Source organism: Scyliorhinus canicula, chromosome 22, assembly GCF_902713615.1.
Source record: "Scyliorhinus canicula chromosome 22, sScyCan1.1, whole genome shotgun sequence".
NCBI classification, from domain to species: Eukaryota; Metazoa; Chordata; class Chondrichthyes; order Carcharhiniformes; family Scyliorhinidae; genus Scyliorhinus; species Scyliorhinus canicula.
The window spans coordinates 22,919,680-22,945,342 of record NC_052167.1 but is presented as its reverse complement, the minus strand read 5'-3'; the positions used below and the strand labels follow the sequence as shown (position 1 = coordinate 22,945,342).

Genomic DNA, 25,663 nt, shown 5'->3' with positions numbered 1-25,663 from the left:
GCAAATGATACGAAACGTGGAAACATTGTGAACTGCGAGGAGGATTGCTTAGAACTTCGAAAGGACATGGCCAATTTGGAGGAATGGACAGACGGGTAACAGATGAAGTTCAATGCAGAGAAGGGTGGGGTGATTCTTTTTGGTAGAAAGAGCTTGGAGAGGCAATATAAAACAAAGAGTAAAACTCAAAAAGGGGTGCGGGATCAGAGAGACCTGGGTGTATATGTGTATAAGTCATTGAGGTTGGCAGGATAGTTTGAGAGAGCAGTTAAACCTTACAGTACCCTTACTAATAGGGCCATTGAGTACAAGGACAATGAGGTTATGTTGAATTTACTTGCACAAGACACTAGCTCAACCTCAGCTGGGGTATTATGTCCAGTTCTGGGAAAGATGTGAACATAGAACTGTACAGCACAGTACAGGCCCTTCGGCCCACGATGTTGTGCCGAACTAGTCTGAAACTAAGATCAAATCAACCTACTCCCAATCATTCTAGTGTGCTCCATGTGCCTATCCAATAACCGCTTGAAAGTTCCTAAAGTGTCCGACTCCACTACCATAGCTGGGAGTACGCTCCACACCCCAACCGCTCTCTGAGTAAAGAACCTACCTCTGACATCCCTTCGATATCTTCTACCATGAACCTTACAGTTATGCTCCCTTGTAACAGCTACATCCACCTGAGGAAAAAGTCGCTGAACGTCCACTCTATCTATCCCCCTCATCATCTTATAAACCTCTATTAAGTCACCTCTCATCCTCCTCTGCTCCAAAGAGAAAAGCCCTAGCTCCCTCAACCTTTCCTCATAAGACCTATCCTGCAAACCAGGCAGCATCCTGGTAAATCTCCTTTGCACCCTTTCCAATGCTTCCACATCCTTCCTATAATGAGGTGACCAGAACTGCACACAATACTCCAAATGTGGTCTAACCAAGGTCTTGTACAGTTGCAGCATAACCTCATGGCTCTTAAACTCAATCCCCCGTTAATAAATGCTAACACACTATAGGCTTTCTTCACGGCTCTATCCACTTGGGTGGCAACTTTCAGAGATCTATAAGAGAATGCGAAAAAGATTCACGAGCATGGTTCCAGTTCCAAGGATAAGGATCTTCAGTTCCGAAGGTAGATTGGAGAAGTTGTGACTGTTTATTCGAGAAAAGAAGGCTGAGAGGAGGTTTGATAGAGGTGTTCCAAATCATGAGGGATCTGGGTAGAGTAGACAAGGAGAAAGTGCTCCCAGTTGTGAAAGATCGAGAACGAGAGGGCGCAGCTTTCAGTTCAATTGCAAAAGAAGCAAAAGCGATATGAGGAACAACGTTTGCACACAGCGAGTAGTTAAGGTCTGGAATGCACTGCCTGAGCATGTGGTGGAGGCAGGTTCAATTGAAGCTTGAGAAAGAGAATTACACTGTTACTTGAAAAGGAAGAACATGCAGGGTTATGGGTGTGGTGATGTACCAGCCTCCCCGTACAGGCGCCGGAATGTGGCGACTAGGGGCTTTTCACAGTAACTTCATTGAAGCCTACACGTGACAATAAGCGATTTTCATTCATTTTCATTTCATGTGCATATGCATAGCAATGTATATAGTTGGATGTACGACCTCCGACCAGCAGGTGTGGACGGTGATCCACCACATGACTCCACAGTTGGCCAGTTGGGAGTAAGTTGTACTCGAGGACAGTCGCATTAGAAGTAGCTCCAGGAGAATTCACTAATTTGTTACCGTTTGTGTTATAGATCGTTAGTTATCTCTCCACATGTTAATAAACTATCTTACTAGTCAAGGAACTAGATGTGCATCTTTACCATGGCCACAGAACGGGGAGAAGGTAGGAGAATGGCACCAAGTAAATTGCTCATTCAGAGGGCAGGTGCATATACAGTGGGCCGAATGGCTTCCTTCTATGAAGTCTTTGTAACCAGAGCAGTGAAAGTAATTAGAAGGGAAATAATTGACAGGTAGACTGTTCCTATCTATAAAGTTTGTAACTGATTGGGGCAGCACGGTGGTACAGTGGTTAGCATTGCTGCCTACGGCGCTGAGGACCCAGGTTCGAACCCCGGCCTCCGTGTGGAGTTTGCACATCCTCCCCGTGTCTGCGTGGGTCTCACCCCCACAACCCAAAGATGTGCAGGGTAGGTGGATTGGACACGCTAAATTGCCCCTTAATTGGAAAAAAAGAATTGGGTACTCCAAATTTATTTTTCAAAAAAGATTGTAACTGATATCAATTTGTTCCAATGCGTGTGTGTTTCTGGAGTCTAATCTCTGTCAGTGACTGCTGGTTCTGTCTCCTTTACCCACAGGGTGTGGAGCCCGAGAGTCATCCAGCACTTCATCAATCCCTCAAGGTGGCCCAGCCTCCAGTAGCCTCAGCCCACAGCAACCACAGATTATACAGAGGTAAATTATTGGAGAGCTTGACCGAGAGCCAGACGGCATGGTGACTCCTTCCCCTCAATTAGTCAGAAATTGGATTATGCAGCGGTTACAATATTTGGAATGAAAAGTCCATGTCAGTACTTACCCTCCACGCAAGGACCTAGCCCTGTTACCTGCCCCGTTCTCACATCCCTTCCCCCTTTTCTCCTTCATCCACCTTTAGGTGGTGGCGTAGTGAAAGGTCAGTGGACTAGAGATTGGTGGTTATGTTCTGGAGACCTGAGTTCAAATCCCACTATGGCAGATGGTGAAGTTTGAATTCATAATTAATGTTCAATAAACCTATCTGTTTCACTAATAGAATCATAGAATCCCTACAGTGTAGAAGGAGGCCATTTGGCCCTTCGAGAATGCACTGACCCTCTGAAAGAGCACCCTATCTCATCATAGATGTCCATCATCAGAGAATTTACAGTGCAGAAGGAGGCCATTCGGCCCATCGAGTCTGCTCTTGGAAAGAGCACCCTACCCAAGATCAACACCTCCACCCTATCCCCATAACCCAGTAACCCCACCCAACACTAAGGGCAATGTTGGACACTAAGGGCAATTTATCATGGCCAATCCACCTAACCTGCACATCTTTGGACTGTGGGAGGAAACCGGAGCACCCGGAAGAAACCCACGCACACACGGGGAGGATGTGCAGACTCCGCACAGACAGTGATCCAAGCTGGAATCGAACCTGGGATCCTGGAGCTGTGAAGCGATTGTGCTATCCACAATGCTACCGTGCTGCCCACTCCCCTGAAATCCCACCTAACCTTTAGACACTAAAGGGAAATTTTGCATGTCCAATTTACCTCATCTGCACATGTAGAGCATCCGGAGGAAACCCACGTAGTCACGGAGAGAGAGTGCAAACTCCACACAGACGATGTTACCCAAGCGATGGAAGTCAGCCATCGTAACCTGGTCTGACCTACGGGTTGACTCCAGACCCACGATCTATGTGGTTGACTCTAGCAAGCCACTCTGTTGTAAAAATAAAATCACCATAGTCCCAGATGACCACGGGCTGCTTTCCCCTTCGAGGGGGGAGAGCTGACTGGCGGTGATTTAACCTGAGGGTCACCACACCTCAGGCGAGGGGGAGGCGAGGTTGAGAAGGCGGGGCCTTCATGAATAACCTCAGCCGGGAGCGGGAATTGAACCCACGATGTTGGTCTCACTCTGTGTCACAAACCAGCTGAACTGAGCTAAACCGTTGTATCAAACTGCTAAAAAAACCCTAAAAGGGATGAACACTGTTGCTGGGTCAAAATCCTGGAACTCCCTCTCTGACAGTCCCACATGAACAGCGGTGGTTCAAGGAGGCACTGCCTGATGTGTTGGGTACTCTGGATCTGTGGAGACTGCGTTTACCTCAGCAGTGACATATACAGGCTACCAACACTTGAACTAGTACAACACTATTTTATTAAGCTAGAAACTGTTGAACATACTTTCACTGTGGGTCGACACTATGTTAGATTAAACTAAAGACCTATGCCTATCCTAACCAGTCTATGCTCTCAGCACATGGTGAAGATCTGTGCTGCAAGCTGTGAGCTCTGTCCTTCTTAGAGGCTGCATCCCGAATGAGCGGGAAAACTGATGCCCTCTGTCTTTATAGTGAGTGTGCTCTAACCGATGATTGGCTGCGGTGTTGTGTGTGTTGATTGGTCTTGCTGTGTGTCAATCAGTGTGTGTCTGCACCATGATATACTGGTGTGTATATTATGCCACTGCCCTCAATCCAGCAGTCTGATTTTCAACTGTGGGAAAATTCCAGCTGTTTAACTGGCTAAACTGAGGGAGTATCCATAAATTTATCCACATGAATCCTCGTGAATTGGAGGAATTGGCTTGTGGAAGATGAAGTCAGGCTACCGGGGTATGAATATGGTCTCATGGGAAAACTAATAAAGCCAGCAGCAAATGAAGGGTACCGTAAAACCCGCCCAAACTGGTCCTGTATCCTTTACTGGCTCGAAGATTACTGAGACTTGAAAATTCTGAGCTGGTTCTTCCTCCTGGCCTATGAAAGGTGAATGGTATTGGGAGCGCAGATAGAATGTCAAGTGGCCGCCTGGAGTTGTGATCAATCTGTCTACTGGGGAGGGCAGTGAGAACCTTTCCTCAGGAGGTTTAATGGGTATGGTATGTCAAACTATTTTGTATAAACCAACTAAACTAAATTAAACAAGCTGAGGGCAAAGTAAACGGGGCAATCCCTTAAAGGGATACTTCTTTTTTTTTAAATAATTTTTATTGAAAGAATTTTTTACATGAAGATATTTACCCCAACTAACTATAAAATATTACAAAATATTCCCTCTTAACAAATATCCCCCCCCGCCCGAACTCGCGCGCGCGTTGTCCCTCCCCCCTGCCCCCTCCCCCAAAAACAAACAAAGCAACAATCAACATCAAACATGAACTGCGAGCAAATTTGCCCGCATTTCAACCGTAAATAACCCACCACAACCGTTGTTGCCACCCCCCCTCCCCCCCTCCCCCGGGTTGCTGCTGCTGTGACCTCTGTACCCTATCTCTGAGCCAAAAAGTCGAGGAAAGGCTGCCACCGCCTGAAGAACCCTTGTACCGACCCTCTCAGGGCGAATTTGACCCTTTCCAACTGAATAAAGCTTGCCATGTCATTAATCCAAGTTTCCACGCTTGGAGGCCTCGCGTCCTTCCACTATATTAGTATCCTTCTTCGAGCAACTAGGGACGCAAAGGCCAGTACTCCGGCCTCTCTCGCCTCCTGTACCCCCGGCTCCACCCCAACCCCAAAGATCGCAAGTCCCCATCCTGGTTTGACCCTGGATCCCACCACCCTCGACACCGTCCTTGCCACCCCCTTCCAGAACTCCTCCAGTGCCGGACATGCCCAAAACATATGGACATGGTTCGCTGGACTTCCCGAACACCTGACACATCTGTCCTCACCCCCAAAGAACCGACTCATCCTTGTCCCCGTCATATGGGCTCTATGTAGCACCTTAAATTGAATGAGGCTAAGCCTCGCACACGAGGAGGAAGAATTAACCCTCTCCAGGGCATCAGCCCATGTCCCATCCTCTATCTGTTCTCCCAGCTCCCCCTCCCACTTGGCTTTCAGCTCCTCTACTGATGCCTCCTCCGCCTCCTGCATTACTTTGTAGATGTCCGATATCCTCCCCCCTCCGACCCAGACCCCCGAGAGCACCCTATCACTCGCCCCCCTACTGGGGAGCAAGGGAAACCCTTCCACCTGGCGTCTAGCAAATGTCTTCACCTGAAAATGTCTAAACATGTTTCCCGGGGGGAGCCCGAATTTCTCCTCCAGCTCTCTCAGGCTCGCAAACCTCCCATCTACAAACAGATCCTTCAGCTGCCTGATGCCCACCCTGTGCCAGCTCTGAAATCCCCCGTCCATGTTCCCCGGGATGAATCTATGGTTCCCTCTTAACGGTGCCTCCATCAGACCTCCCACTTCCCCCCTGTGTCGCCTCCACTGCCCCCAGATCTTGAGGGTGGCCGCCACCACCGGGCTCGTGGTGTACCTCGTGGGAGGGAGCGGCCATGGCGCCGTTACTAGGGCCCCCAGGCTTATGTTGCCACAGGACGCCCTCTCCATTCGTTTCCAAGCTGCCCCCTCCCCTTCCATCATCCACTTGCGCACCATCGATACATTTGCCGCCCAGTAATACCCCGAAAGATTGGGTAATGCCAGCCCTCCACTATCCCTACTCCGCTCCAAGAAGACCCTCCTCACCCTTGGGGTGCCGTGCGTCCACACGTAGCTCATGATGCTACTCGTCACCTTTTTGAAGAAGGCCCTAGGGAGGAAGATGGGCAAGCACTGAAATAAAAACAAAAACCTCGGGAGGACCGTCATTTTAACAGACTGCACTCTGCCCGCCAGCGACAGCGGCACCATGTCCCACCTTTTAAATTCCTCCTCCATCTGTTCCACCAGCCTGGAGAAGTTCAGCTTGTGGAGAGTCCCCCAGTTCCTTGCCACCTGCACCCCTAAATATCTAAAACTCTTTCCTGCTCTCTTAAACGGGAGTCTCCCGATTCCCTCTTCCTGGTCCCCTGGGTGTATCACAAATACCTCACTCTTGCCCAAGTTTAGCTTGTACCCCGAAAAGTCCCCAAATTCTGCTAGCAGTTCCATCACCTCCGGCATTCCCCCTTCTGGGTCTGCCACGTATAGCACTTAAAGGGATACTTCTTTGGTCAAAAACAAATCACAAATTAAACTTAAAACATCAAACTAAAATGCGATTAAAGGGATCGATAAGGTATGTTGAAAACCAATTATCAGAGACCCCTCCCACCCAGGCTTTGCCCTCTTCCAGACCCTTCCATCAGGCAGAAGATACAGAAATATTAAGACCCGCACATCCAGACATAGGAACAGCTTCTTCCCCACAGCTACTAGACTCCTCAATGACTCCCCCTCGGACTGATCTGTTCCCTGTAAGAACACTATTCACGACGCCCTATGCTGCTCTTGCTCATGTATTTGCTTTGTTTAGCCCCTTGTTCTGCACTGTGACCAATCACTATTTGTCAATGTACTATTTGTCAATGTACTCTGTCGATTACTCGGACTCTGTTGGGGGCAGCACTGTAGCATAGTGTTTAGCACAGTTGCTTCACGGGTCCAGGTTCGATTCCTGGCTTGGGTCACTGTCTGTGTGGAGTCTGCACGTTCTCCCGTGCGTGCGTGGGTTCCCTCCGGGTGCTCTGGTTTGCTCCCACAGTCCAAAGATGTGTGGGTTAGGTGGACTGGCTATGCTAAATTGCCCTTAGTGTCCAAAAAGGTTAATTGGGGTTACTGGGTTAAGGGGGATGGGATGAAGGAGGTGTGTGCTTGAGTGGGGTGCTCATTCCAAGGGCCGGTGCAGACTCGATGGGCTGAATGGCCTCCTTCTGCACTGTAAATTCTGTGATTATTCTTTTTGGCTATTGTGCACTTGGCTGCAGAAAAATACTTTTCACTGTACTTTGGTACATGTGACAATAAATCAATCAATCAATCAATCTGATAAATTAATGTTAAATCCCAGTACTTGATGGTGCTAACTATACTCAATGGTATATATGGAAGAGTCAACCACATTGGCTCTCTGTTGTCTCCCAATTTATTTGATTCAGTTCAATTGGTTACCTGTTTTACTCAAACTAGGGGTGTGTCTGGTGTTTTGGAGGAGAAAGGTTAGCGCTGTAGTGAATGATAAGCATGTCCTACACAAGCATCCTCGTCTCCCCTCCGAATCACGCACCACCCCGACTGGGAAATATATCGGCAGTTCCTTCACTGTCGCTGGGTCCAAATCCTGGAACTCCCTCCCTAACAGCACTGTGGGTGTACCTACACCACAGGAACTGCAGCGGTTCGAGAAGGCAGGTCACCAGCACTTTCTCAAGGCCAATTAGGAATGGGACGTAGTCGTTGGCCTAGGCAGTGACGTCCACATCCCACAAATGTTAAAAGTCTGCATCTCCTTCACAACGAAGCTTGGGAGTTAGGCACTTGGGCCTATGAGAAAGAGCTTCAGTGTTCTGGGAGGAACTGGGAGAGTCTGTGACTTTGCTGACCCGGAAATAAACCTTTTATAAGGTACAGGCTAGCTTCAGATTCTTTCTCTGCAAACAATTATTAGAATCAACGTAAATTGATAAGATGATTAAAGGAATCGATTGTGTTTGAGTAGATTGTTTATAGGACTCAATGGGCCAAATGGCCTCTGGGCCTTCGATAGAGTGAGGTATCAAATCTCCAGTTGTGTAAAAGGCAATGGATCAGGAGGGTGTTTCTATTCCCAGAAAATAGTGAACCTGCCGATTTGTGTGGTAAACCTTAATATTTTTCTTTTTTCAAAAGAATTTAGAGTACCCAATTATTTTTTCCAATAAAGGGACAATTTAGCATGGCCAATCCACCTATCATGCACATCTTTGGGTTGTGGGGGCGAAACCCACGCAAACACGGGGAGAATGTGCAAACTCCACACGGACAGTGACCCAGAGCCGGGTTCAAACCTGGGACCTCGGCGCCGTGAGGCAGCAGGGCTAACCCACTGAGCCACCGTGCTGCCTTTACCAAGAGTAATTCTATTGCATGTCAAAGGGCAATGGGCAGCTTCTCTCCTGTTGGAGATGGTGCTACACAAATACAAATTCTTGTTGCTGCGGTAGACAACATTTAGCTGTTACCAAACCTGCGATTTGTACATCAGAAGTTCAAAACTGTCTCTTTATTTCACAGAATTGATCAACTCTTCTTTTGGCAGCAAAGCTTTTCAGATGACTAAGAAACTAATCGATAAGGTCGTTACTGTTAAGTAAGTAGCATTTATTTCTTAGGAATAGTCTTTATAATGGTTTAGGAAAAGATGTCCAGAGTACCCAAAATGCCATCTCATTGGGTATTGTAATGTACCCCCATAATGCCATTCCAATTACACCCACTAATTGGCACACTGACTATGCTCACCTTATTGGTACAACGAATCATAGAATCCCTACAGTGCAGAAGGAGGCCATTCGGCCCATCGAGTCTGCACCGACCCTCTGAAAGGGCAGCCTAACCCTAACTCTAATTAGGGTCAGGCCCCCACCTTATCCCCACCTAACCTTTTGGATGCTACGGGGCAATTTAGCACGGCCAATCCACCTAACCTGCATATCTTTGGACCGTGGGAGGAAACTGGAGCCCCCGGAGGAAACCCACGCAGACACGGGGAAAACGTGCAGACTCCACACAGTCACCCAAGGCCGGAATCGAACCCGGGTCCCTGGGGCTGTGAGGCAGCAGTGCTAGCCACTGTGCCACCGTGCCGCGCCCCCTTAGTTTTGCAGTTCTATAGCATCTTTCATGAACTTAGGACGTCCCAAAGCACTTTGCAACCAATGAAGCACTTCCACAATCACTGTAATAATGTTGGAAACACAGCAGCCAATTTATGCACAGCAAGCTCCCACAAACAGCAATGAAATAAATTACTAAGTAATCTTCTTTGGTGAAGTTGGTTCGATGATTAATATTGACGAGGGCGCAGGGACAATTCTCCTATTGTTCTTCGAAATAGTGCCGCAGGATTTTTTACACCTGAAGGGGCAGATGGGGGAGCGGGGGTCTCAGTTTAGCGTTGCACGAGTGACCACTTTCCCCAAAGTGCCAGGGGGCTGCTACAACTGTGGGTCTGTGCTGGGAAAGGCATCACAGCCACTGGCAGCGCAGAGAGGAAAATGAAGGAGTGAGAACTTTTTCAAAATTGCGAGAGGGTTTGTCTCCTCATTCTGTGAGAAGCTGTTGTCTACAGTAAGATGCGTCTGTGATTCAGGGAGGAGGACATTCTACTCGCCATACTTCGCCTCATGGAGTACGAGAGGGCTACAGTGGACGCCGAGGGAGCTCTGGGCCTTGCTGCTGTGGTTGCCGGGAAACTACCGGAACTCAAAGGCAAACGGTAAGAGTTTCCTCAAAACCATGGCATCGTTTCAGCCGATGCCCTGTATTACACGCTGTTCTTGAAGATTCTTTTTCAGAAAGCAGGTAGAATTTCAGAATCGCTGTTGGAAAATTCAATCCAAATCTCCTGCTAAATCTTGACTGGTGCAATCAGACCACAGAATGAAGCTACCGACCCCATTGAACTGCTACCGCTCTTTAAAAGAGCTCCTCCAATAGTCCCAGCCCCAGTGTCTTTCCCTGGCATCATTTTTGCCTTTATAATAATAATAATAACTGCTTATTGTCACAAGTAGGCTTCAAATTAAGTTACTGTGAAAAGCCCCTAGTCGCCACATTCTGGCGCCTGTTCGGGGAGGCCGATACGGGAATTGAACACGCGCCGCTGGCATTGTTCTGCATTACAAGCCAGCTGTTTAGCCCACTGTGCTAAACCAGCCCCTCGGTACCTTGAAGTGAAAGTCGCCAAAGGCCATAGGCTGCTCTCCCCCATTTGAAGGATCTGGCGGTGATTTAACCTGAGGGTCACCACACCTCAGGCGAGGGGCAAGGCCCCGGATAACTTCAGCTGCTACGGGAATTGAACCTGCGCTGTTGACACCGCTTCGCATCACAAACCAGCTGTCCGGCCAACAGAGCTATCCGACCACCAACCCCACCCCCAGTGACATTGCTGAGTGCACGTTTGTTTTGAAAGAGAGGGATCCTGCTCCCTCGATGATTCTGCTGTTAAAGTTGGCTCATTATTGAGACACTGGACTGAAGATCATCACTACCACTCCAATTTCAGCTGATTTGCTGTCATAGGTTTTCAAAGAGTTTTTTTTTTACACTTCATTTTGTCGAATGGCATCTCCTACTCGAGAGATCGCTCTGAATGTAGAAATCACTGCCCCAAATGGTTGAGTGAAGCGCGTGGATGTTTTTAAAGAGAGGCGAGGAAGCAGATGAGGGAGAAAGGAAGACAGTAGATTATGTGCTGGCAGGGTTAGATGAAGAAGCGGTGGGGGGAGGTTTGTGCAGGGCCATCTTTTGCTTTGTCTGTGGCGAGTTTCGAGGTGGGCAGGGCATTTGTTTGGACGGGAAGGTGGGGAGCCAGAACCTGCCACCTTTCCGCCTTCACCAGAATAACGTTTTGGGTGAGAAGGCCCATGGTCAAACTTCCCACACCGCTGACAGACTGCGGCACTTAAATGGCAAATTAATGACCAGTGCCTGATCGAGGGACTTGACCATGGCAGCTGAATTCAAATTCAATTAATAAAATCTGCGATTTGAAATTTGACCACCGCCATCAATCGTTGTTTAAAATCACTAATACCCCATTCAGGGGAAGGAAATCTGCTGTCCTTACCCTGTCTGGCCTATATGTGACTCCAGACCACAGTGATGTGTGCGACTTTTAACGGCCCTCTGAAATGGTTGAGCGAGTCATTCCGTTCGAGGGCAATTAGGGTTGGGCAACAAATGCTGGTCTATCCCCCGTGCCTTGAAAGAATAATAAAAGAAAGATTCGGGTGTCGTTCTGAGTTTTGCTCTTACAGTTTAATAGACTCTCAGTTTGATTTCCACAGAGTTTATGCAGTGCAGGATCAGCCTTTCTACCCATCAGATCTATGCCAGCATTTAAGCCTCCTCCCTTACCTCTTTACCTAACCCTGTCAGTGTGTCCTTCCATTCCTTTATCCCTCATGTGCTTAGTGAGCTTCCCCTTGAATGTATCCATGCTGGGCGGCATGTGGCGCAGTGGTTAGCACTGGGACTGCGGCGCTGAGGGCCCGGGTTCGAATCCCGGCCCTGGGTCACTGTCCGTGTGGAGTTTGCACATTCGCCCCGTGCCTGCGTGGGTTTCACCCCCACAACCCAAAGATGTGCAGGGTAGGTGGATTGGCCACGCTAAATTGCACCTGAAATTGGAAATAAATAAATAAATAATTGGGTACTCTAAAAAAATTTTAAAATGTATCCGTGCTGCTCTACACTCAAATCCCATGAACAAATTAAAAGGCAACTTTCCTTAACCAGTCCCTGTGGAAGCGGATTTCATATTCTAACCAATCTGGGCGCTTCTCCTGAATTCTCAATTGGACTTATCAGTGATTGTCTGGTTTTTACGGTCCCTCGGGTTGAATTTCATGTCTGGCGGGCAGTATTTTGGTTGGCCAGCACAGATCAGCACCACCAACAATTATGCTCCTTATTGAGGGGATTACATCCCAAATTGACCAAGATTTTACCTGCTCCCTGCACTCTGCCTTTTGAGCTTCAAGGTGGGCCGTCATTGGACACGGCACACACACACACTGTGCACCCACCTCCGCTGACCTAATGTGACCATAATTTATGTTGGTTGGTGATATAGAATTTACAGTGCAGAAAGAGGCTGTTTGACCCATCGAGTCTTCCCCGGCCCCTGGAAACAGCACCCCACTTAACCCCACACCTCCACCCTATCCCCGTAACCCAACCTAACCTTTTTCTTTGGACATCCTAACCTGCACATCTTTGGACTGTGGGAGGTAACCGGAGCACCCGGAGGAAACCTGTGCAGACACCGGGAGAACGTGCAGACCCCGCACAGACAATGATCCAAGCTGGGAATTGAACTTGGGATCCTGGAGCTGTGAAGCAACAGTGCTAAATACTGTGCTACCATGCCGACCACGAATATCACTATTCTCAACTGATCCCGGGCGGGATTGGGAATCGCAGCAGCTTCCGATTCTGCCCACAGAACACGCATGCTTTGCAGGAAATTCTGTCTGATATCGGCAAGTATAAATCTCCTCTGCACTTCTGCCCTATCAGACTCCCCTATAATCAGAATGACATCACTCCCTCAGCCTCCTATTTTCTAGAGAAAACAGCTGAGCCTGTTCAATCTTTTCTGATGCGTACCATCTCTCAGATCTGACATTGTTCCAGTAAATCATTCTTTGCACCTTCCCCAGTGTCTCTTTTCATAATATGGACACCAGAACAGTCCACAGTACTCTCAAGAGTGGTCGAAGCAAGGATTTATCGACCCAAGTTTCGTTTCACTTCTACAAATGAATCGCAGCGCTTGTTTGCTTTTTCGAATGGCCTTTTTAGCTTTCGTAATCTGTGTCTTTTTAGCTTTCGTAGTGTGTGTATCTGCACCTCCCTTTCCCGACCCCTTTTAGGTGCTTATTTTTCACACACTGCCTCCTTATTCTCCTCCATGTGGACTCCCTCAGGTTTATCTATAATGAGGTTCATTTGGCAATTAAACAGCCATTCTGCAAGCTTATTGATGTCTTCCTGTGTTTTATCACAATTCCTCTCTGTATTAACTGCAACATGACCTCCTTTTTGGAATCCGAGGGCAGTGAAATTCACTACGCTGCCTATAATTTCAAGGTCTGAAGAGTTTGAGATTAACGTTAACCCTTCGTAGAATTTGTACCTAAATGTTATTGCCTTCTTTGCCAATTTCTGCTCCTCCTAGGGTGGTGTTAGTTTCGCCAGTCTTGCCAGGGTCAGAGTTGGGGTTGCCAACTGTGATTAGATGTATTCCTGGGAGGTTCCATCGTATGACTTGCCCTCCAGCCATCAGTTGGCCAACACACCCAGCCTTGTGACGCTCGACCTTCCTGCTCCAACTGGAAAGCACAAAGTCTCATTACCCTTTTATACATGGCCAAGAGAAATGCTCAATGTCTTTCTAAGAACTCTCTTCTTTGCTGTCCCAGTGATTTTTCTCCACAGTTACATCCAGCAGAATCCTGGAGATTGTTTTTCAATTCCTGGAGACTCCAGGCCAATTCTGGAGGGTTGGCAACCCGGCCTACCTCTGTTTGCACTGTCCGCGCTGTGATCTTCAGAATGTTATATTCTTTTCAGTGCCAGAGTCCTTGATGTGACCAGTATGGGCGGCATGATAGCACAGTGGTTAGTACTGTTGCTTCACAGGGCAGGGTCCCCAGGTTCGGTTCCCGGCTTGGATCGCTGTCTGTCCGGAGTCTGCACGTTCTCCCCGTGTCTGTGTGGATTTCCTCCGGGCGCTCCCGTTTCCTCCCACAAGTCCCAAAAGATGTGCTTGTTGGGTGAATTGGACATTCTGAATTCTCCCTCTGTGAACCTGAACAGGTGCCAGAGTGTGGCGACTAGGGGATTTTCACAGTAACTTCATTGCAGTGTTAATGTAAGACACTAATAAAGATTATTATTATTTTTAGAATGTTATATTCTTTTCACTGCCAGAGTCCTTGATGTGACCAGTAGGAGACAGTCCCATTTTCACCATAAGAGATAGTACTGTGACCAGCCGGGGAATGGCCCCTCTTCGCCATTAGGGGCAGCACTGTGACCAGAGAGTCACAACAGTACAGAGGAGGTCACTCGGCCGATTGAGTCTATGTCAGCTCTCTGTAGAGGAATCCAGTCAGTCCCATTCCCCTGCTCTCTATCACCATAGCCCTGAAAGTTTATTTCCCCGAAGTTCCCATCCAATTTCCCTTTGAACTTATTTATTTTTAAAAAAATTTTTATTAGTCATTTATGATTTTATAACAATAAACAATACAAATACAAATGTACACATAGTGCACGTGTAACACATCTCTCCATCTCCCCTTGTTCCCGCCTACTCTAAACAAAAAATAGCCTAACTCCCCCCTACACCCCCTCCCCCCCCTTATCGAATCTGCTGATGTTTAGTGTTCTCCGAAGAAGTCGATAAACGGCTGCCACCTCTGGACAAACTCTAACGTTGACCCTCTCAGGGCGAACTTAATATTCTCAAGTCTGAGAAACCCAGCCATGTCACTAACCCAAACCCCTGATTTTGGAGGCTTCGATTCCCTCCACGCTAATAAGATCCACCTCCGGGCTACCAAGGAGGCAAAGGCCAAAACGTCGGCCTCTCTCGCCCCCTGGACTCCCGACACTCCGTAAGTCGAGAAATGTCGACGCAGAGCACGGGAGGCAGTCTCCTGGCCGGGCATCAGCCAGGACGTTGCCAACACGGTCCTCAACTGCCCTACATGTCAAAAAATTCAGCCAGCTCAACTTAAAGAAACTCTGCAGCAACATGAGATAGTGACCTCCCCATGGTCCAAAGTCGGTGCCGACCTTTTCCACGCCAAGGGGCGTGACTATGTCCTCCTGGTCGACTACTTTTCCAATTACCCCGAAGTGGTGAGACTGTCCGACCTCACGTCGGCGGCGATGATTAAGGCGTGCAAAGAAACATTTGCCAGACATGGGATACCACTCACGGTGATGAGTGACAACGGCCCCTGTTTTTACAGCCAGGAGTGGTCTGATTTTGCCCGGCTATACAACTTTCGTCACGTCACATCCAGCCCCCACTACCCGCAGTCAAATGGGAAGGCCGAAAAAGGGGTCCACATCGTCAAAAGATTACTATGCAAGGCTAAAGACTCGGGCTCCAACTTCAACCTGGTGCTGTTGGCATACAGAGCCACCCCGCTGTCCACTGGGTTGTCTCCAGCGCAGATGCTCATGAACCGCACTCTGCGAACTACAGTTCCACCAATCCACATTCCAGACCTTGACAACTTCCCGGTCGTACAGAAGATGCAGCAGTCTCGGGCCCAACAGAAATCAGCCTACGACGCTCATGCCACGGATCTCCCTGAGCTGGTCCCAACTGATCGAGTTCGTGTACAGCTGCCTGACGGTGGCTGGTCCGCCACAGCAATGGCCAAGCAAATGGCCCCGAGATCGTTCCTCGTTCGCATGGTTGATGGCTCTTTCCTACGACGCAACAAGCGGGCGCTGCGCAGACTTCCACGCCCGCCACCCAACCGTGATGTCCCACCTCACACACTGCTTCCTCTGGATGTGCCCTGCCACAAGGCCACCGATCTACCAGCAATCCTGTCGACCTCTGCGACCACCGCATTGGCGGCGGTCCCGCCTATCCAAGTGCAGGCGGCCCCTGATCCACCCTTGAGGCGGTCAACCAGAATTCGTCTCCCGCCACAGAGACTAAACTTATAGACTGAACGTTTGCACGATTTTGTTACCTCATCGTTTTGACCTCTGTAAATATCGTTTTTTACCATTCCATCTGCCCTATATCTGCACTAGCGACACCTTCCTATGAATATAAGTCCATTTTAGCATATTCTGTATATAGTCACGCACATATACACATCCCCACGCACATGCACCTTAATATTTATTATCTGAACACCAACTTCCAAAAATAAAGGGGAGATGTCATAATATACATCCATGTATATAATGGAGTGCAGACAGGCAGTGATTGACACACACGATGACCAGTAAGCACACAGAACACAGCAGCCAATCACCAGACATGACATGACCACTATAAAGCCAGAGGGCACCAGTTTTCTCACGCTCTCGGGATCCAGCCTCTGAGACAGTCAGAGCTCGTGAGCATAGCCAGTGCAAACACCATGTGGTAGTCAGTAAGTCTGGTCAGGCTAGCCTCAGGTCTCCAGTCAAGTCAGCATAGTGTCAACCTACCGTTAAGCATGTAATATAGTTAGATGTTAAATAAAATCGTGTTGCATCTCATCAAGTGTTGGAAGCCTGTCTCTCGCTACACTGCATCAAACGCAGTCCACATAGACCCAGCCTACCCAACACATCAAAACCATCCTGCCATACAGGCCTAACCAGTTTACTGTAGTTTTATCCATCCCATTCCTCTCTCTAATCATCCATCGCAGATTTCTCCATTACTTGAGTGATGATTAATTGACTGTAAGATGATATATTGCCAGCTCATTGCAGGATGCTTTGCCTGGTCTTTGAGTTCCTTCGAGGGATGAGGGCAGCTGCTGGGAGACCATCTGCAGGACTAGACTTCCTCTGGCTGAGTATTCTGACGACTGGAGCTGCTGCAGGGGAAGCACGTTTGACCCAGATGTTTGCTAACTGGTCCTCCGGCTGTCTATTTCAGAGTGGTCATCGTTTTGTGCAGCGGGAATATGGAGGTCTCCCTGATGCGCCAGTGTCTGGACAGGGCCTTGGTGCTGGACAGCAAGCTGTGCAAGTTCTCCCTCCAACTGGCTGACTGCGCGGCAGATGTCGCAAAACTACTTGAGATACTTGCCCGTGAAGAAGCACGGTGAGTACAGAGAAACCATGGGAAATATTTTAGAAATGTGGTTTCTCACAGTCCAAAGATGTGCAGGTTAGGTGGCTTGGCCACGCTAAACTTCCCCTTGGTGACCAAAAGGCTAGATGGGGTTACGGGGAAGAGGGTGGGGCATTGGGCTCAGGTAGGGTGCTCTTTCGCAGGGTCGGTGCAGACTCAATGGGCCGAATGGCTTCTTTCTGCACGGTAGGGATTCTATAACTCCTATAATTTGACAAGTAATCCAGAGGTCCTTTCTAATATTCTGGGGTCGTGGTTTCAAATCTCACCATGGCTGCTGGTGGGATTTTGAAAAAAATGTTCTTTTATAAATTTAGAGTACCCAATTCTCTTTTTTTTCCAATTAAGGGGCAATTTAGCGTGGCCAATCCACCTAACCCGCACATCTTTGGGTTGTGGGGGTGAAACCCACACAGACATGGGGAGAACGTGCAAACTCCACACAGTCACCCAAGGCTGGAATTGAACCCAGGTCCCTGGCACTGTGAGGCAGCAGTGCTAACCACTGTGCCACCGTGCCAAATGAAATGACAATGTCACCATCTCCCTCTAAATATCTGCCAGCAAATAATTTTTTTCATATGTTAGCTGTAGGAATGTATGCATTCTGTTTTGTGTGTTGTTTCCTTGTATATAAAAAATCTTATTTTGTTAACAGCCATCTCCTGGACTATTTTAGGCAAGAATAATTCTTGTTGTCAACACTGGGCCAATGATTTGTTTTCACTTTTATAAAGTTAGAGTACCCAATTCATTTTTTCCAATTAAGGGGCAATTTAGCATGGCCAATCCACCTAGCCTGCACACCTTTGTGTTGTGGGGGCGAAACCCACGCAAACATGAGGAGAATGTGCAAACTCCACACGGACAGTGACCCAGAGCCGGGATCGAACCAGGGACCTCGGCGCCATGAGGCAGCAGTGCTAACCCACTGTGTCACCGTGCTGCCCTCACTGGGCCAATGATGACTATCTCTGTACAACATGGTTAAAATGACATCCTGTACAATGAACATATGCAAAAAGCTGACATCTGGGGCGCAATTCCCCCCCTACCCGGCGGGGCGGGGGGGGTCCCGGCGTAGCTGAGTGTTGTTAATCACTCCGGCGTTGGGCCTCCCCAAAGGTGCGGAATTCTCCGCACCTTTAGGGGCTAGGCCCGCGCCGGAGTGGTTTCCGCTCCGCCGGCCGGTGCCAAAACTGGCGCCAACGGCCTTTGGCGCTACGCCGCCCAGCTTCAGGGCTGGCTGAAAGGCCTTCGCCGGTCCGCGCATGCGCCGGTGCGTCAGCGGCCGCTGATGTCACCACCGGCCGCTGATGTCACCACCGGCGCATGCGCTGTGGAGGGGGTCTCTTACGCCTCCGCCATGGTGGAGGCGAAAGAAAAGGAGTGCCCCCACGGCACTGGCCTGCTCACCGATCGCGGGCCAGGCCACCTTGTGGGCCCCCCCCACCCCCTGGCGCCCACTCTCGCCGCCAATCCTGCTGGCACAGAGGTGGTTTAAACCACGTCGGCGGGATTGGCCTGTCAGCGGCGGGACTTCGGCCCATCGCGGGCCGGAGAATCGCTGGTGGGCACGCCGATTGGCGCGGCGCGATTCCCGCTCCCGCCGATTCCCGGGTGGCGGAGAATTCCGGCCACGGCAGGGGCGGGATTTATGCCGGCCCCGGGCGATTCCCCGACCCTGCGGGGGTCGGAGAATTCCGCCCCTGATGCCAATTCCCGAAGCACCCATAATTCCCAAATTTTATTGTACCTGGTCCATCACGTGAACCTTTTTTTAATGAGTCACCTGGTCTAATCCCTGCTTTCTGCCAATACTTCTTAACAATCCTTTATTTTCAACAACTTATTTCCTTTCAAGAACATTATTGAACTCTGACTCTCTTTCTGTCGCTGCCTTCAGTTCATTCTATCTTCTCTCACTCCTTCTTGCCTTAGGGTGTTGGATATCTCTCAGGAACGAGCATTTGTCACCTCCGATATCTTCAGCGTTAAGGTAAGAGAGCTTTGGAAGTTGAGGTCGACTGAGTTTGGTGTTGCTATTTTGTTGTCCAACATACTTTCATTTGTTGTTCCAATTGGGGGGATGGACTGCACAATGGCGTTAAGATTCAAATTCAGCAGCGATTGGACAGAATGAATGGTGATTCCCCCGTTATGCAATGGGTAATGTGCAGGTGCCACCTACGAACAGTATTTGCAGCGTGTGTCCCAACTACAAGATCCACTGCAGGAACTACCAAGGCTCCTTAGCAGCACCTTCCAAACCTATGTCCACTACCGTCTAGAAGGGCGAGGGCAGCAGATACATGGGAACCCCACCACCTGGAGGTTCCCCTCCAAGCCATTCACCATCCTGACTTGGAAATATATCGGCCGTTCCTTCACTGTCGCTGGGTCAAAATCCTGGAATTCCCTTCCCTAACAGCACTATGGATGCACCTACACCTTGGGGACTGCAGCAGTTGATGAAGGCAGCTCACCACCACCTTTTCCAGGGCGACTAAGGGTGGGCAATAAATGCTGGTCTAGTCAGCAATGCCCACATCCCATAAATGAATGTATAAAAATTCCATCCCTCCCCAGCACCTAATGAACTCAAACCCGAGGAGATTCCTCTGGGGTAGAATCTCGGTCAAGGTTGTTGGGGATTCAGAAACTGATTTGGAATCTAGAACTATTGGATTGTCAGTAAACCCTTCATTTTTTTCATCCAGATCGTCCCAATAAATTAAGTATGGACATGATTATATGCGGGCAGTGGTTCAGTGTTTGTTGGGTGAGGGTATGAGGGGATGTGGATCGTTGTTGGGTAGATGGATGTGAAATACAAATTAGCCATGATCAAGTAGAATGGCATAGCAGACTCAAGGGGCTGAATGGCCGACAGTTGAGCCCTATGAGTTCAGGGTGGACACCAAGAAAACCAGGCCAATTTGAAAGCTCGGTCAACGTGAATCTAGCTCAGATATTGTTTCTACAATGACTGTTTCTACAAAGAGCTCAGGTAATTGGTTCCCAACAGTTCTGGGTAATATATTCTCAGATACTAGAACAAAGAAATGTACAGCACAGGAACAGGCCCTTCGGCCCTCCAAGCCTGTGCCGACCATGCTGCCCGTCTGAACTAAAATCTTCTACACTTCCAGGGTCAGTAGCCCTCTATTCCCATCCTATTCATGTATTTGTCAAGGTGTCCCTTAAACGTCACTATCGTCCCTGCTTCCACCACCTCCTCCGGCAGCGAGTTCCAGGCACCCACTACGCTCTGTGTAAAGAAACGTGCCTCGTACATCTCCTCTAAACTTTGCCCCTCGCACCTTAAACCTATACCCCCTAGTAATTAACCCCTCTACCCTGGGAAAAGGTCTCTGACTATCCACCCTGTCTATGCTCCTCATAATTTTGTAGACCTCTATCAGGTCGCCCTTCAACCTCCGTCGTTCCAGTGAGAACAAACCGAGTTTATTCAACCTCTCCTCATAGTTAATGCCCTCCATACCAGGCAACATCCTAGTAAATCTCTTCTGCAACCCTCTCTAAAGCCTCCACATCCTTCTGGTAGTGTGGCGACCAGAATTGAACACTATACTCCAAATGTGGCCTAACTAACACACATTAGCATTTGTCACTTTCTGGGAGGTCCTATTTGGTTGTGTCATGAATAGAGAAATGAAATGTTGCACTGGGTCAGCAGGGGGCGCTTTTGGGGGAGGTAGTGCACTCTCTTGTTCATCTCTGCACCACACCATTGAACACTCTGCCTGGGCTCCTCACACTGAGATTTCCTTCTGTAACCTTTCTGCTTCTCTGTCTGCCTCTCCTCAATTAAAATCTCCTTGAAACGACCCCTCTGACCAAGCTTTCAGTCACCCCTCCTAGCATTGCCTTCAGCTGAGGTGTTTTGCTAATCTAATAGATGTTTGGGCTCTCAGCCAAGCATAGATAATGAGGCTTGGTTGAGAGGGCAGACATCCATATGTTTGTTGAAACAGCTGCTCCACAGAGAAAACATTGTTTGATTGACAGCCCAGGCTTTCTGATCTCTGCTGTCAATTTCACAATGTTTTTTGCACTAGTTTAGTGGTTTTCAGTTTTTGTTATTGATAGTTTAAAGCGTTTGAATGATTGACACTTTTACTGGCTTATAGTGAACTTTTTTTAAATATAGGAGAAAGTTATGAATGAATTACTATTTTTAAAGCTTTTTTTTACACATTCCACGATATACTTCAGGATTAATTGGTTTAAAGTAGTGTATAGTGGTGAAAAAGGCATGGAAGTGTCATAGACTTGCATAGAGGCCAAAAGGGGGGGGAAGATGGAAATGTCACAGGTTGGGGTGTGAGGGGCTGTAGGAGGTGTGTGAAACGGCAGAGCTTAACGTGTGCAAAGTGAAGGGTGTTGTATTGTGAGGCCAGCAACAAGGCAGTGTTTAATCACAACAGTGATTTATTGAACTAAGAACTATATACACAGAATTGTACAACTACTACATGGGTCTTGTTCCCACAACACCCAGACTAACTCTGACCAAACCCCAGCAGCCAGATCTGCACCTAAACACGCGATAGGGGTACGTTCGTGTGCTCTGTCCCCCATAGCTCAGGGCCTGTCACATGGCCTGCAAAATGATTGCCTCTTAAAGGGACCACACTACCACAATTTGCCATGAGAGATGGGTTTTTCATAGAATTCATAGTGCAGAAGGAGGCCATTCGGCCCATCGAGTCTGCACTGGCTCTTGGAAAGAGCACCCTACCCAAGCCCATACCTCCACCCTATCCCCATAACCCAGAAACCCCACCTAACACTAAGGGGCAATTTGGACACTGAGGGCAATTCAGCATGGCCAATCCACCTAACCTGCACATCTTTGGACTGTGGGAAGAAACCGGAGCACCCGGAGGAAACCCACGCACACACACGGGGAGAACGTGCAGACTCCACACAGACAGTGACCCAGCGGGGAACCGAACCTGGGACCCTGGCGCTGTGAAGCATTTGTGCTATCCACAATGCTACCGTGCTGCCCTTGAAGGTTGAAGGGTGGAGTTTGGCCCAGGGAGCATAAGCGGCCATAGAGATGGATGGGGTTTGCAACCTGCATAGAGGCCATGAGCCACGACTCTTTAAAAACCTGAGCTGACTCCATGAAAATTGCAAAGTAGGAGATGCTCATCTCCACAGTTGTGTCGGCCAGGTTCGGGACTGCTGGACGTAGGCCTTTGACAGGAACCAGCCCGTATCTTTTAAAAAAGGCACTCCCAAAATCCAACAGCTCGGGTATGGGGTCAGGAATCCTGGAATCAGGAACCGCCCGTCATCTTTAAAGAGATCCTGAGAAGTTCACTGAAAATCGAGTGGCTGCACTGACCGCCTTCGTATTGACCTATCGCAACTCACACTCACCCCCCAGTCTCCACTCTCTGCTAAACTGTTCACAGGACTGTTGCCATCATTGCTGGATTAAACCCCGTCTCCGAGATAACTGTTCGAATCAGCAGCTTGAGACCTCGATCATTGGCAACGAGGATTTAAACTTGACAATGTCCTCTCGATAATGTAAGGTGCACGCCAACAGAGATACTGCTACCATTGTACACCATGGGGGACTGGCGGTAAAGACCTATTACCCAATGGGTGGTCATGTTCTGTGGCGCCTCTCAGTTAGGAGTATTGTTTGGAATATTAGGCCTGAGAAAAATAAAGGAAAAATACTCTGCGCATCGATCCCAAAAGGAAAACGGACACTCATCACGGTCTGGGACGATAATCAAAATCTAGGATCATTTCGACGGTTCTTCGTGGTTCATCCATTCGACTCAGTAACGTTACCATTCTGGTCAGCCAAGCTGAATGTGGCCTGCTGAGAGGTTTATATGAGGGCCGACTAACGATGTCGCTGCTCGAGATACAAACACAGCTGATGTTTAAAGGAAATGGCGGAAATATGAGCTATACTGAAAGGATCTATTCCGGGGTTAATGAACAAACACTCCCCGACCCTCATGTCGGGCAGCCTCAGGAGCAAAATCTCCCAGACTGGTCTGCATCTGGTCTGTTCAGTCTAGTTCCTTCAAGAGATTTTACATCCACCCTGCCAGATCTGTGTCTGACGTAGTGCAATGGGCCCTCTGGCCCTCATTCACTGGACACACTAAATTTACTGATCTGTGATTTCACATAAACATGAGGAAGCCTGAGGCCGACAGCCCAAAGCAAACATTCCCACCTCTCCCCAGAGCTTAACGCTGTTTTTCTGACAGGCCTTTCTGCTGCACAAGCTGAGTGTTCCTAAACTCTTCAATCTCGTCTACCATATGTCCAGAATCAAAAGGGAGAGAATTGTCAGTGGAGATCTGCCAGGAACGCGCAGCTTTTCAAGTTAATCCCAGCCGAATATTTGGGTTGTGAACCTTCAAGTGAGGCTGGTTTGTTGTTTGGGACTCGGTCTCCCCCGAATGACATGGACAATAGCCACGTCCAGCCAAATCCTAAAGGGACATGGCTTAGAAAGGGTGGATGCAAAAAAACTGTTTCCGTTAGGCGAGGAGACGAGGACCCGTGGGCACAGCCTTAGAATTAGAGGGGGTAAATTCAGAACAGAAATGCGGAGACATTTCTTCAGCCAGAGAGTGGTGGGCCTGTGGAATTCATTGCCGCAGAGTGCAGTGGAGGCCGGGACGCTAAATGGCTTCAAGGCAGAGATAGATAAATTCTTGATGTCGCGAGGAATTAAGGGCTACGGGGAGAATGCTGGTAGGTGGAGTTGAAATGCCCATCAGCCATGATTGAATGGCGGAGTGGACTCGATGGGCCGAATGGCCTTACTTCCACTCCTATGTCTTATGGTCTTATGGACCACATCGGATCGTGCCATGAAAGGGGGGTTCCGATTACAAACTGCCCACCATCTGGGGAGCAAAGTTAGGCTCCTTTAGATCAGATCTCCATTCCACATGGGCAATGAAATCACAGCAGATGGACGTGGGATGATAGATAACAGATGTTGTCCATGGTGGTTTTCAGCTCTGCCAGAGCAATGGGGGACGAATGATGATCATTTGCGACTGACAGGGCAGAGTGGGATATATGGGGAGCCACGTTCGTCAAAGGAATGTGAGAATGCAGAGCTAATGGATTGGAGCCATGTTCCAGAATATTGACAGTGTGTGACTGACTGCCACACTCACAGGGTCAATCATGGACTAATCTGAAATGGCTGAGAAAGCCACACAATTCAAGGGCAATTGGGGGTGGGCATCACATGCTGGCCCAACCATTGACGCCCACAAAAAGAACGTTGTACGGTGTTAAGTTTTTATTACGCTCCCGTGAATATATACAATATATCAATAAATGTTGCAGAATGATGTCCTTGATTGATTGATTTTTCAGGTTACCTGTATGATCGAGGTCCGAGACAGGACACAAGCTCTACAGTTGCAGAGAACTCTGAGCGAGCGCTACGCCACATTCACCTGGCTGGAACGATAAGAAGACTGGAGCAGATAAAGGGAGATGGGTTTCACTGGGAGAGCTCAGCAGCGGAAGGACACCATGGAGCGTACGTTACATTTTGAAGTAGTTTAGGCAGCAGGTACATGGTTCTCCCGCGGCCAATCACCTGTGGGGAGTTGTTCAGAGTGGGGCCATCAAGGCAGCCATACTTGCCACTCGGCCCGAGTATTCAGGCTGGTGCCTGATGAATTCACTACTGAGGGAGTGCCGCACAGTCGGACATGCTGTTTTTTTTTTAATTTTGAGGCATTAAACAATGACTTTGTCGACCCTCCCATTTGGATATAGTTTGAAAAATAATCAAACATCACAATTCTGGGGAGGAACAGGCAAAGTTCTGTCTGGTGGCTTGGCCAAATCCCATGATCACATTACTGTTCTTGGGACGCCAAGCTGGAGCACATAATCGGAATATTTGGGGCAAGAATCACTCTTTGGTTTGTGTACAATGAACTGGACACAAGAACTAGTTTTAGACACCACAGTTTAGCAGTGCTACATTGACCTTGGAGAGTTGAGTGTCAATTTGCCAAAATTATATCTTGTGGAGGGGTGGGGGCCTTAGAGGCAGAAAGGGGGGGGGGGGGGGGGGGGGGGAAGAGGGAGCCCTCAGAGGTGGAGAGAGAGAATTTCTTTTTTCAAAGTTTATCCGTTCAGCTGCCTGATTTCCAGCTTCCCCGCCTGCTTTTCCCATGGGTGGAATGACTGCCCAGATTGCTACGCAGCCAGAAGCCAATTCAGGCCACGAAAACAGCAATTTATCAGCATTGTTTCAGGGGCGATGGCATTTTGCTGGAGACGGACCAGATCTCCGCTGTGTCTGCAGCTCGAGAGCACAGCAGGAGGTCAGAATACCGTGAGGAGACTCCACGGAGCTACCTGGCAACGAGTAAACCCCTTTCATTCAGCAAATACACAGGCAAGTACTTTCAATTGGATGCTTTTCGCCTGCAGACAGATCCACCCGAAAGTATTCTGGCAATTAGTATTTGGATACGGATTCCACCAGCATACCTCCCTCTTGTGGCACCTCTCCCTCGCCAGATAGACTCTCACACACCTGTAAAGAGTTTGGTTTGACCATCAGCATCAGGAAGACAAATGGCACG

General features: G+C 48.7%; 1 protein-coding gene across 3 annotated transcripts in view; it reads left to right on the top strand.

The window, feature by feature from the left end:
• The window catches only part of LOC119956084 (L-threonine ammonia-lyase), a 45,918-nt gene extending 21,090 nt beyond the window's left edge, over window positions 1-24,828 (top strand). For 2 of the 3 annotated variants that reach the window (XM_038782929.1, XM_038782928.1), the window contains exons 6-11: window positions 2,319-2,415; window positions 8,702-8,777; window positions 9,780-9,905; window positions 16,830-16,997; window positions 18,969-19,026; window positions 24,432-24,828. In XM_038782929.1, the coding sequence (XP_038638857.1) occupies window positions 2,319-2,415; window positions 8,702-8,777; window positions 9,780-9,905; window positions 16,830-16,997; window positions 18,969-19,026; window positions 24,432-24,530 (624 nt within the window). In that variant the 3' untranslated portion in view covers window positions 24,531-24,828. The remainder of the gene's footprint in view (window positions 1-2,318; window positions 2,416-8,701; window positions 8,778-9,779; window positions 9,906-16,829; window positions 16,998-18,968; window positions 19,027-24,431) is intronic. The other variant, XM_038782930.1, reaches the window with a different exon arrangement.
• The last annotated feature ends 835 nt before the right edge of the window (window positions 24,829-25,663 follow it).